General features: G+C 37.1%; 1 protein-coding gene across 1 annotated transcript in view; it reads right to left on the reverse strand.

The window, feature by feature from the left end:
• COL25A1 (collagen type XXV alpha 1 chain) overlaps positions 1 to 12,848 on the reverse strand; it is a 472,627-nt gene that overhangs the window by 167,930 nt on the left and 291,849 nt on the right. The window contains exon 5 of the mRNA XM_053657029.1: positions 6,398 to 6,415. Within this exon, the coding sequence (XP_053513004.1) occupies positions 6,398 to 6,415 (18 nt within the window). The remainder of the gene's footprint in view (positions 1 to 6,397; positions 6,416 to 12,848) is intronic.

Here is a 12,848-nt window from a genome sequence, read left to right on the forward strand (position 1 = left end):
AATACCAATACAAATAAACTGTGACATAAAAGGAAACAAAGGTATCCACACTCTCCGAACCTTGTGGGAGTGAGATATTAAAATTGATAAAGTTCAGTAAAATCTCAGAGCTTAGAAAACCACAGAGACCTGCTTTAAATGGTATTACTGACTGCGGCATTTAGAACCAGGAACAGCTTCTCTCTTCCTTGGCTTTCTTTTCTTCAAGGTCTTGGATCTACCACTCACAACTCAATTGCATTTGTTGGACTTCCATGTGAAAGGAACTATGTCAAGTCTTGTAGAGGATACTAGCGATAAAAGAAAACATAGATTCCACTCTTGAAGATCATAAAAGCTAGTGTAGTAGTAGAGAAAAGATACTTATAAATAACTGTGATACAACAGAAGGAGGAAAAGGGAAGAAGGGAATTATTATATACTGAGTGCATGTCTTGTAGTAGGCACCAAGGTAGAGGTTATACGCCTAGTATCTTAGTTTAATCCTCAAACTATCTGTTGAGATAAGACATTAATATCTCTGCTTTACAGAGAGGAAAATGAGACTCAGTGACTGAGTGACCTGCCCAAGATCACAGAGCTTATCAGTGGAAGAGCTAAGATTTGAATTATGATCTGTCTGCCTCTGCTGTCTACGTCCTCCTATTTTTAAGGGTAAGGTAATATAAAAAGATGTACAGATAAGGTGCTGTGGGGTTCAGCAAAAGGAAGAAACTACATTCAGCTAGGGGAGCATGAAGACATGCTGATGGAAGAAGTGCAGGGTAAATATGAAAGGCGAGCCTATTTGGATGTGTGGAAACTGAGTGTATCTGGGGGCTAAGAAGGAAGCAGTGCTGGAGGAAAGACTATATTCTAAGAAAAGGTAAATGAAGAAAGACAGATTTAAAGGAAAGAAGTAGATGGTTTGATTTGGCTTAGATGAAGCACCATGTCCAGAGAGCGTATTGATGAAAAATTAGCAGGAGATTGGGCTGAAAACACAGGCTCACACAAAAGATTTGAATGACAGGCAAGAAACTAGATTTTATTTCATTCTAAATGGTAATCACAGTGAGGCTCAAAGTTTTAGGGTAAGAAGAATGATGTAATCAGAACCACGATAGAAAACCTTTATCTGGCAGACATATATAGGGTGTCATCGGTTGATGCTACACTTACTTAATCCCAGTTCTCATCTTCATCATAGAGACAGAAAAATGTTAAATTTCCTGACTCATTTTCCTTGCAGCGATGACTGGCCAAAAAGGCACGTCATAGTGTGCGGAATGGCAATGGGGAAGTCAGGGTCAAAAAAAATGGACACATAAAATCCTGTCACATGGGCAGTGAGCTAGAGGCATGTAATTGCCCTGTCGGCCATTAGCAGGGTTGCACAGAGCATCAGTACCATGGCTCTAACCTGGGAGTAGAGAGGAAAGGAAAAGAAGCACATGAAATGAAGAGAGGAACACAGAAAGGTCATGCAGGATCGGGGAGCCAGAAAAGGACTCAGTTACCCGAACGGGGTGCCCGGATATTGACAGAAACCAATGAAGAGAAATAAAGCATGGCACCAGGACCACACTTAGCACCAGACATTGATCCTCAGACACCTGCATGCTGGAAAAGGGCTCTTTTAGGACCTCATGTTTAGTGTCCCGACTGAACCTGGGGATTTCCCAGATGTGGAGATGCGGGCCAGGAGCTGCAGGTGTAGTTAAAGGCATCGTCCGATGGTGGGTTTTCAAGAATTGACAGAACTTCATACTCTGACTATTCATAGTAAAAGAACTATCAAAAGAACAGAGTTGAGTCTGTTGCGAGCACCACGATTTCACAGCATTGTCATCGTGCCTTGTACACAGTAGGAGCTATATAAATACTTGAGTAATTGAATTGAATTATGATAACATGAATTAGTGAAGAAATATCAGTGTGACTGTTATTGATTTTGCCCCACCTCCAAATAATTATTACCTCTAGTTTGAAAAACAAAAGCTTGTCTGTCTTTTTTCTCATTTCTTTTTCTTTCTTCCCTTACATTCAGTTGTCAATTTTTCTGTTAACCCAACCGTTTTTTCAAGTCTTTCTGATATTTATTCTGTCCCATCCCTTTTTCTTTTCTTATTTTTTATTTTAATTGTTGTTCAAGTACGAATTTCTGCCTTTTATTCCCATCCCAGCCCACCCCCAGCCCTCTCCGCCTCCCTCCCATTTCCACTACCCCCCATTGTTATTGTCCATGTGTCCTTTATACTTGTTCCTGAAAACCCTCCCCCTGTCCCCTGAAAATCCCCACCCTTTTTCCAAGAATTTGATTTCCTTTGTTTCAGTGGATTCGCAGCAACATCCTCTCCATTTGTGTCCCTGCCTCTTTTCCCATCTTAACCACAGCTGCTAGAATTGCCTTTTTCTTTCTAACACCTTTCACCATCTCCTTTCCCTTGTCAAGAACCATTTTCCCCACCCATTTGGGTAAATGCAAAGACTTACTGCCCTTCCCCAAGGCCTTTTTTTGTATTCAATTTCATTCTATCACTGCAACAGGGTTCACTGCCATTTAGCTCTGCAGTCTTCAAAATTGTTTAAAAATCTAATTCAAATTGATCTAAGCTGTCTTTAGGAAAATGAGAACTCCCTTCTTTTGATGTAATAGACATTTTTACTTTTTACCATTGGTCTACAAAATAAAACCTTATTAATCTGGAAGTCTTTACTAAAGAACTGTGTATCAAAAAAGGAAAATTGAGTGTTTCACTCTCTAAGGAAGAGTTTTGCACTGGGTAAGAAATAATACTGTGAATAAATGATTTGGGAATATTCACCCTATCCAGGAAAACTCTCACAGACATAAATAAGTTGCCAACTATAAATCTGCCCAAATTTTTAATAAACTTGAAAGGATGTACAATTTCTCTACTCAGACATTTACAAGTTTTTTGTAAGTTGGTTGTTTGAAAATCTGAATCATAACATCGATGTAGTTTATTTTCCCAGCCCATTCCACAAAAGCCTATTCCTAATAGATCTTTAAAAAATTCTTATTATACAATAGACACAGTATTGTACTACTCCTGCTGGAAAAATCCACTGAAAGTTGGAATTTGGGATTTTAGAATTGTATCTCTCACAACGCTAACAAGTCATAGGGAATGTGGATTTTCAGTGAAGCAGGAAGGGTAGCTGAGGGTCATCCCTGGGTGACATGGTTGTGACTGGGGTGGGGGGTGGTCTGAGGACTAGTTAAGAGAACTTATTGGAGAAAGCTTGTCTAGAGGGTAAAAGGGGAGAGGATAAGGAGGTAAAGAGAAAGTTTTGCACTGTCTGTACCCTTCCCTTTCCCCACAGTGAACAATGTATGCTAAGGAGACACAGGGCTGAGAGAGGAACAGGATCAGCAGGGAAGAAATGTAGGTAAATTTGTTATATTGAATCATGTATACACACATAATAAAAAATAAGTTATGAAGAGTTTTAGCTCAGAAGTCTTATAAAATCAGGGAAACTGAAAAAGTTGACATTTTAAGAAAAAGTAGATATCTTTTTAAGTCACCAAAAAGATGTTGAGAAAAAATAAGACATGCTTCAAGTTATAAATTCTGTTTGTTATACACACAGTATATGAACAAAATCACTTTTAGTGATCCAAATAACAAAACATGGACACTTTAAGAGAAATTTGATCAAATAAAAAAAACTTTGAATCATTTAAGAACCCATCATAATTTCCTAACTTACATTTTAAATGTACATTGATTGTTTTTTCACTATATCTAACTTATAAATCTGTATGAAATTAATGTATAGTTTATATAAATGTACTCAAAGAAAAAGTGGATTTATGATAAGGTGTTATTGTAAGATATAACTGTATGGAATAGTATAATTCTGATGTATATATTGATAATCACATCTTATACATAGGTCATTTCTAAGTATATTTTTAGTTAGATAAATTTTTTTCTTGGAGTTAAAAACCTATATAAGGTCCACGTTTTGTTTTAAAAAATTCCAAGATTAGATTAGGGGCTGAGAAATAATATACTATAATAGGTAAACAGGGAAAATAAAAATATAGTTGGAAAGGAGCATACATATATAAATTGATGTATAATTTATAAAAAGCTCAGAGCAAAGTTAGCAATCAAGTACTAAATGAATAACTTCATTAATAATTATTTAACTGAAATCCAAAAATGGAAGTTTCTTTTGAAAAGATAGGATAATGATGTAGACATAGAAGTAGGTCAGAGCGGCACAGCAACAAAACTCTGTTTTTCATGCCTTACGCAATACAAGAATATTTCTCAGCTTTGCATTTCCCCCCTTTTCTATTCTTGCTGATTCCACTGTTGTCCATCGGCTGTGACATGAGGAAGACATTTTGAACTGAAGGATTGTGTGATTTGAGTGTCCGCCGAAGGCGAACTGGTGGCCAAAATGAAGGAAAACCAGAGCAGGTCACCATCTGAAAATGCCATTCCTACCCCACTTGAAAGTTTCCAAATTTCTCAAGTATAGGCCATATGTAGACTTTATTTTTCTGAAGAGCCACAGTAAATATAAGATGTGACGTAAAAGTATTCTGAAATGTTATGATATACTTTTTATATCTCAGCTACAGTGATCCAGAACATTCCCAGTTCTGTCCATCTTTGGCTTCCTGTGCTGGTTTGCCATCTTTCTTCTGCTCATTAACTGTAGCTGTACACTCAAGATTTATTATGACCTTGATCTTTGTATAGTAATTCTTTTTAACATCTCATTAACTAGTAGCTTTTAATACTGTATTTTTATCCCATCTCCAAATCTTTATATGTATATCTGAACTTCCCACTCTTTGTTTTGTTGCTGGGACACTTGTCCTTAGATGTTGTGGCAGGCGTAGGTGTCAACTCACACCACTGCTGCCTTCAAGAAAGTGAGAGAATACAGTACAGGTCCCATCTGTCCCTACAGCTTTCAGCATTCCTCCAGCAGTTAGGTTGTGCCAGACCTTCTGGGGACAGGTCACAAGTCCCAGGGAGTTAACACCCCAGCACAACTCTCAACAGTGAAGGTAGATAAATTAGTGGATAAATGCATCAATTTCCCTGCTCCTCAGTGGGGCGAGTCTAAGGCAAGCTCTACAGTCTCTCATACGTTCTTCAGCGGGACGGAACCCCTATTGTCCACAGCAAGAACCTGTTCACTAGTGCATCTATTTCCTGGTTTTCTTGCTCTCCCTCTTGTTTTCCCACTCCCTCACCAAGTTCCCTGGGATAATCTCCCAGATAAATTATTTATGCTCAAATCCTCACCTTAAGAACTGCTTTAGGGTAAGGGGAGGTGATGCAGGCTAAGACTGAGGTCCCTTTAAAACTTAAAATCACAAATATTGAGAGTATTCTTTGATATGAATATAAATTAATCACATGTCGAAGTTTTTCTCATTAGCGTAGTGTGAAAAGAACTGCTCTTTGAAGTATATAGAGGGTTTGTTTGTTAGACATCCTTAATATACAGAGCTCATAAAAAGCATAAATAATATTCTTTTGATCTAGTATGAAATTAGCACACAAAAGACAATTTATGATATTGACTAACAAAGGCACCATGAAAATCATTTATTGATCAAACAATCTCAGATAGAAATAGCATTCTGTATGTTGAAAGAGAAGTAAGGGAAACTGAAAAAATAGTTGTGTTCGTTACAGGTATTATGGTGTTGAGGGTGAAACATTAATAATGTTATTTCCTTCTCTATAGCTTCCTACAGACTACAATAAGTATTCATATTAAATTTCTTGATTTTTACTGACTCTTTAATTCTGACAACTCCCTCCTTTTATACTTTCGTCTTTATACACATTCCTCCCCTTCCTAAAATTTCCTCATTTTCTTCAGTATGATTTAGGGCTAAAAGATTTTCTGCTGACTGCATTCCCATTTAATTATAAATCATGTCTTCAGCGGTTGGTTTATATTGAAAATGAAGAACGAATTCAATATCTGTCTATAATGAATCAAAAGTGGCTGGTAGGATCACAGTCTACATAATCAGAGTGTGTGTGGATTTACAACAACATTATTGGTACATGATTAATCAGTACCTAATGTGAACCAGTTCATACCCGACATCTACTAAGTCATTGTGTCTTACATTAGAGTCCTGTGGCTCTGTTTCAGATCAGTTAAGAGTTCTGCTTTATATGACAGTACATTGTTAAACTTGCCATCTGGTCCAACAGCTGACACGGCTCATACAGGCCTGAAGGGGCCCCGAAGCTTTACTCCTGGGACATATTTGGTCTACTGTGTGGGGTCATGATTGCTGGCTCACAGCTTTTTTATATCCTTTGAAAAGAATTACAGAAACCTCCACACTGGAAAAATCTTAAATTGGAATTAATTTGTTAGAAAAGAGTTCACTTACCTGAGGACCAGGCTGACCCTGAAATTGAAAGAAAGAAAAAAGAGAAACAGTTACAAATATTTTTCTGTAAATAGTTTCACTACTAAAACTTGAACTAGCTCTGAAAATCATTTCAAAATATTTCTGAAGATAACAATACCCAACTACTGATAAACTTTGCTTTGTGGTTTTAAAATCATACTTTGTCTTAATATTTTTACTCTCTGCTATATTACCTAAAATCTGGACGGTATGGCCTATCACATGTAACTCCAAAACGACTCGAGGGTTTCAGTATCTCTACAATTCAGTTACAGAAAGAGAAGGCAAAGAAGAAGCACACCTCCCGTCGTCATAGTGCCCGGGTTGCTTAGAGGGAGAGTCTGTGGGCACAGACAATTTCTATGAGCTACGTAGTCGAAGATGGCACAGAATTAAGAAAAAAAGAGGCAGATATCTTAGTTTTACAACTCACCATGTCTTTGAATCTCTTATTGTTTTAATAACATTTTAAGTAGATTTAAAAAATAAAACATCTACCTCACATTCTGCATCATCCAACCTAAGTGCATTTTGAAAGGACAGGAGAGGTTTGGGCTCAATTAAGTGCATCATAACTTCTCACACAGTCAGTAGATTATGTAACCTCTGGTCAACCTAATTCAATCTGAATGTCGCTTTCTTGTGGTTTAAGCTGATAAAAATTTCCAAGCAGTGTAATCGTAAAGCCTTCTCACTAAGAGAAAATCATCTGTGAATGAAACTCTTGATTACATATCACCTCCTTAAAATCTCCAGTTGGGTTTTGTGTAAGTTGAGATGAAAGAAAAAGTTCACATGGAGTTAATGAATCTTAAAAAAATTAATAATGTACAATCTCATTGCATCAGATATAAGTCACTGGGTATTTTTCAGGAAAGCATGGAGCTAATATAGTTCCCAGAGAAGTCAAACTCTTTTAGTCTCTTCCTAAGCTTAGAATTTTTTTTAGGTACTTGTTGTCTGACTGGGGATAGAACAGATGATTTTCGAAAGCTTTGTCTAAAAGTGTGGTTGGCCAGGTTTTGTCTACTCAAACCAGAAGGGAGCTAAATCAAGCTGTTATGGAGGTAACTCACTCCACTCCTGAACTCTTGAGTGGTGGAGAGGGAGAATTCCTTACTGAGTACCAGGGACTTGGGATGGATTTGTTACTCTGTTTATTGTGTATAACTGCTCTGCACTTTACAAATAAAGAAGCTGAGGCTCACAGAAGTAAGTGAAAAATCACAGTTTTAGGTGGAGAGCTAACATTTAAACTGAATCTGATTCTGAAGTTTATGCATTTTCTACCAGGTAATTCTGTCTTCCAGTCTGAAAATTTAAGAAAAAAGTCGTGGAGTTGCTCAGATCAACAACAATACCCCAGCACTCTTCAGGTGCGTGGACACGACACCTCCAACCAGTGCCCGCTACAGTGTGAGTCTCCGCTCCCAGATGTCAACCTCAGACCAGCGGGCACCAGACTCTTAACCAATATTTGTATTGAAGCCAGGTCAACAAAGATTCTTGCAGGAAACAGAAAGGTTCTTGAGGGGAACAAATGGCCCTAGTATCAGCTCTAAGCATGGAAAACTTACAAAAACAGGCTCCCCACTTACATGTACATGTGGATCTTCCCAGACCCAGGTAATGGGTGAAATTGCAACACATGCTCACTCTTGCCTGCACTTTAGATGTTTTAAGCTTCTGATCTTTCTGAAATTTATAACCACTGCAAACTCAGAAATATGAACATTTATAGAATCTTGGAACACGTTACATTTCTTATATGTTGTTGTGTGAGCTCAAATGTAGGATTCTTTATATTCAGAGAGAATTTCTTCAAAAGAACACATTCAAGCATCGTTCCTGAGATTGTTTTGATTCCTGTGGTTGTCCTACCAATGAGACTTTTCCTGTCTGTTTTAAATGCGGCACTTGTGTCATCACACTGATCAAATGGTTTTAGCATGATGTGTGGATACATTCATGTTATATACAAATACACATTGCATTGTAGATTTTATGTTAGTGCTAGTGTGAACAAACAGCAAATGATGGTAAAATGAAAAAGTTGACTTTTTAAATCATTTTGAATTAACGTTAAAATTCAGTTGTCTCCATTTTCCCACCTGAGCATTGGGACGTATACAGCACCAGAAAACTGCAATTACCCTAACATGTGATATGAGTTTCAGGTGTGTATGATGTGCATGTGTGTGCGTGCACATGTGTTTCTGTAGGGTGAGGAACATGAAAAAAAAAGGGATGGGAATAGTTTGGAAGAGAGGCTTTCATTGTATGAATGATACATACAACATGACAAATTTGGTAATTGTCCCTAAAACATGGGCTACAGAATGCAAGCTGTATAAATCTTACCCAAAATCCAAGGACTGTGTACACTCAATGTGATACGACAAACTCTTCCCTAGCAGATGCCCAGAATGCATGTCAGAAAATAGTCTAGCAGCTAGAATCGTGTAGTCATCTGAAAAGAGCCCTCCAGACAAAGGAGGGAAGTGATCAGAGGGGCAGTGTCCGTGGGTGGGGCCATGAGAACTCCCCCCACAGAGCAAGCAGGAGAGTCACTAGGGCCCACAGAGAAGCGCGTCTCAGAAACTCCCGGGGACTGAAGGCCCTGGGTGATAAAGTCTTCTCCACACACAACCAGAAGAAATACCTCAGAATTCTTCCAGCTGCTTCTGAGTAATTCATTGAGAAATACAGGTATTTTCATTCATTACTGGATATTTTTTCTAGTCTACAGTAATTTATAGGTAGTGAACATTACTAATAATCAACTGTGAAAGTTACTTTCTTTCAGTCTAAAATATTCTTCAAATGGGTAGTTATAAATTATGATGAAGGCTCACAAAATATAACTTGGTTGAATTTTTTAAAGAACATTCCTAAAAAGGATGTTTGTTTCCAAACAAATCACCAAACTGTTACTATAAGTAAAAAACCTGAATATAGTATGATCAAGAGCCATGCCAACGGAAATAGTTAAATGACAGAAATACTGGCATTTGGAACAAACAGAGATGTAAAGATGGAGAATGCTGAGTGGCTGATTTACTGAATGTCAATGGCTCCGTGCAATGCCTTCAAGGCAGCTAAGGCACCAGCATGAAGTAAAAGAATCAGCAGGAGGAGCTGGCTTTAAAAGGTGGTAATCAGAACAGTATGGCAAGCAAACAATCAGCCAGTAGCTGATGCCTGACAGAAAAGGGTTCAAAGCAAGTTGAAAGATTTGTGAGGCAAGTAAACCACAATGGAACATGAGAAATGAGGTGACATGTTACTGGAGTAGGTATTGTTGTTAGGTAATTAAAGAGCAATATTAACCCTTCTTTGTTAGGCTGTTATCACGCTTATTGTTATAGAAAGTGCCAGAGAGTGCTGCCGGAAAGTGCTAACACTTTTCTCTAAATCTACAAAGTCATTTAGATTTTGACTGAAGCAGTTAGTTTCACTACATGATACTTTTTATGGATGGCAAATCTGTGTCATTCCTTTTCAGGTGGGACAAATTGTTTCTTCATTAACACATGTACAGAGAGGCACACAAAACAGGTACTTTTAAAGTACAATCTTTTTTTAAAATACTGACTAGGATAACAGATCCACATATATTCACTGTGATAAACTATCAATAAAAACACTTTCATTTTTAAAAACTTGAGGGAATATTAATACTGTTCATGCAACTCTAAAGGTGATTAGAAAGGAATTATTTTAATAACTTAGCAACTCTTCATCAGGAAACCAAAGTTTGACAACCATTTTTAGTAGCCTCAATTCAGATTTGTTGCATTCTCTTGAATTGTAAAAAAAAATACTTAAAAAACAATTACTTCTATATTTTGCATTTTAGAACCCAAACTGCCTAAAAAGATCATTTGAAGGTGATCACTATAATAACTTCATTACCTCTGGAAAATTCTCAAATCCACACATTTGGATAGCAAGGCTATTTTTCCCTCAGGTGAAAACAGCATCTGAAGGAGGCATTCAGGTAAAGCTTCAGAATGACATAGGAACTCTGAGTGGCACAGCATTGTCCTGGTGGCAGTATGGGAAGCTATAGGAATCCTATCATAGAATCCTGTCAGTAGGACCCTTAACCTTGCAAGCACCCCAGTCTGATGTAGAGCCCATGCAAGTGGAGCAGTGCACTTCACACACGCAGCACCCGAAGCAGGAGTCCTGCTTAGCCTCACGGCACTGGGAATTTGTTCACATTTAACTCCAACATCTTAGGGCCCAAGTTATAGGTGCTTCTGCAAAAATTGTTGAATTGCTGAAAGGTGAAAATATTTTGACTGGCCCGAAGATGGTTTACAGTATTTTTATAGAACCATTAGAAAGTTTACTCTTCTTACAGTACTGGGTTATATTTTTGAAATCTAGTTTCCTAATCCAATGTTCCAGAAAGGGTTCTCTTGGCTTCTGTCCACTGCAGAATAAAAACATTTATCTCAAAGAGTCTCCCCAATCAGTGGGATCTTGTTCAGATGACAGAGCGGGAACTGAGGCAGGCGGAGAGACTGCAGGGTCCTCCACACACAGCACAGGACAAAGATCAGGAGAGGCCTATCCTGAAGAAAAACCTCTTCCTTCTTTGATTAAGCTTCTATATCTAATGCATGTGAAGCTGTTACATCAAATTACTCTGGTACTTATAAAATGCCATAAAATTTAGCATGGCAATTTAAAGTATCTCATATATCCAATACCAACAATTCATTCAACTAACACAAATTTAGATAAAAAGTCTATCAGTTTAAAAACAAATTAATATGCAACTGGTATACTACAGAGAAAAGCAATTGCGGAAGTCAAGCACTGAGGATTATGTGCATTAATTTTAAAATGCTTTGCAAAGACAGCATAATCTCACAATGTCTCTAAGCTGCTCAGGCTCCCCAGGACTCTTACGTACTTGGCTAACATAAACATTATTCATAATTTATATGGCCTAGTGTATTATCCTGAGGATAGATATTAATAATTCTGACTTTAGCCATAGTCACATAATATTACTTAGATAAGAGCATTTCAATTTAAGAATTTAAAAAACACATTAATCCTCAGTGGTTTCAATTCTGGGAAGAAGAAATTGTATTCAACACTAGAGGAAAATAAAGAGCTAAAGTCTCAGGCACAGCAGGTATTTCTTTTCTAAAATTTGAGAGAGAAAGGGAGCAAGAGCAAACATGGAGATGTTTTTGTCGGGTTCATGAAACGAAAACAAAAATTGCCTCAAAACTTGGAAGATTTCTTCCATATTTGCTTTTCATAAATAAATAACTGTATTTAAAGATTTAGTCCTATATTTAAACTGGTTAACAAGTTCTTCCCACAATAATTGAAAAATATATTATATTTCCTAACAATACCATGTTTATCTTTCAAAATCATATATATCATACATGTATCCTATATCATGTATCATATACATCATATTTAATCATATATATCACAGATTCTAAAACTTAAATTTATTGCAGTCACATTGTTTAATCAAATTATATAGGTTTCAATTATATAGGTTTCAAGTACACAATTCTGTAATTCATTAACTGTATATTGCAATATTTGTTTATCACCCAAAGTCAAATTTTCTTATGTCACCATATATTTGACCTCTTTTACCCTTATTATTCCACTCACTCCCTTGTCCCTCTGGTAACCAACATACTGGTATCTATGTCTATGAGTTTTTATTTGCTTGTCTTGTTGGTTCATTTGTTGCTTTTAATTATATATCCTACATATGAGTGAAATCATATGGTTCTTGACATTTTCTGTCTGGCTTATGTCACTTAGCATGATATTCCCAAGATCCACCCATGGTGTCCCAAATGGCAATATTTTACCTCTTCTCGTAGCTGAATAGTACTGCATTGCATACATGTACCACATCTTCTTTATCCAATCATCTATCGAAGGACACTTTGGTTGCTCCCATGTCACCACAAATAATGCTGCAGTGAACATGGGAGTGCATCTGTCTTTGCAAATAAACATTTACAGAATTTTTGGTTAGATACCCAGAAGAGGGATTGCTGGGTCACATGGTAACTCTACTCTTGATTTTTTGAGAAACCTCCATATTATTTTCCACAGTGGCTATGCCAGTTCACATTCCTGCCACACTACACTGCTGTTTGTCACCATATATAAAAATTATATATATCAAAGTGGATCAAAGACCTAAGTACAAGGCCTGAAAGAATAAATTACAGAAGAGACTTAGGTACTAAACTCACAGACCTTGGTCTTAGAGAAGATTTTATGAATTTGACCTCAAAGGCTAGGAAAGTAAAAGCCAAAGTAAATGAATGGGACTATATCAAACTAGAAATCTTCTGCAGAGCAAAAGAAACCACCAACAAAACAAAAAGGCAACCGACTGAATAGAAGATATTTGCAAACAACACTT

This window comes from Artibeus jamaicensis, unplaced genomic scaffold, assembly GCF_021234435.1.
Source record: "Artibeus jamaicensis isolate MK-2021 breed Jamaican fruit bat unplaced genomic scaffold, CSHL_Jam_final scaffold_3222, whole genome shotgun sequence".
NCBI lineage: Eukaryota > Metazoa > Chordata > Mammalia > Chiroptera > Phyllostomidae > Artibeus > Artibeus jamaicensis.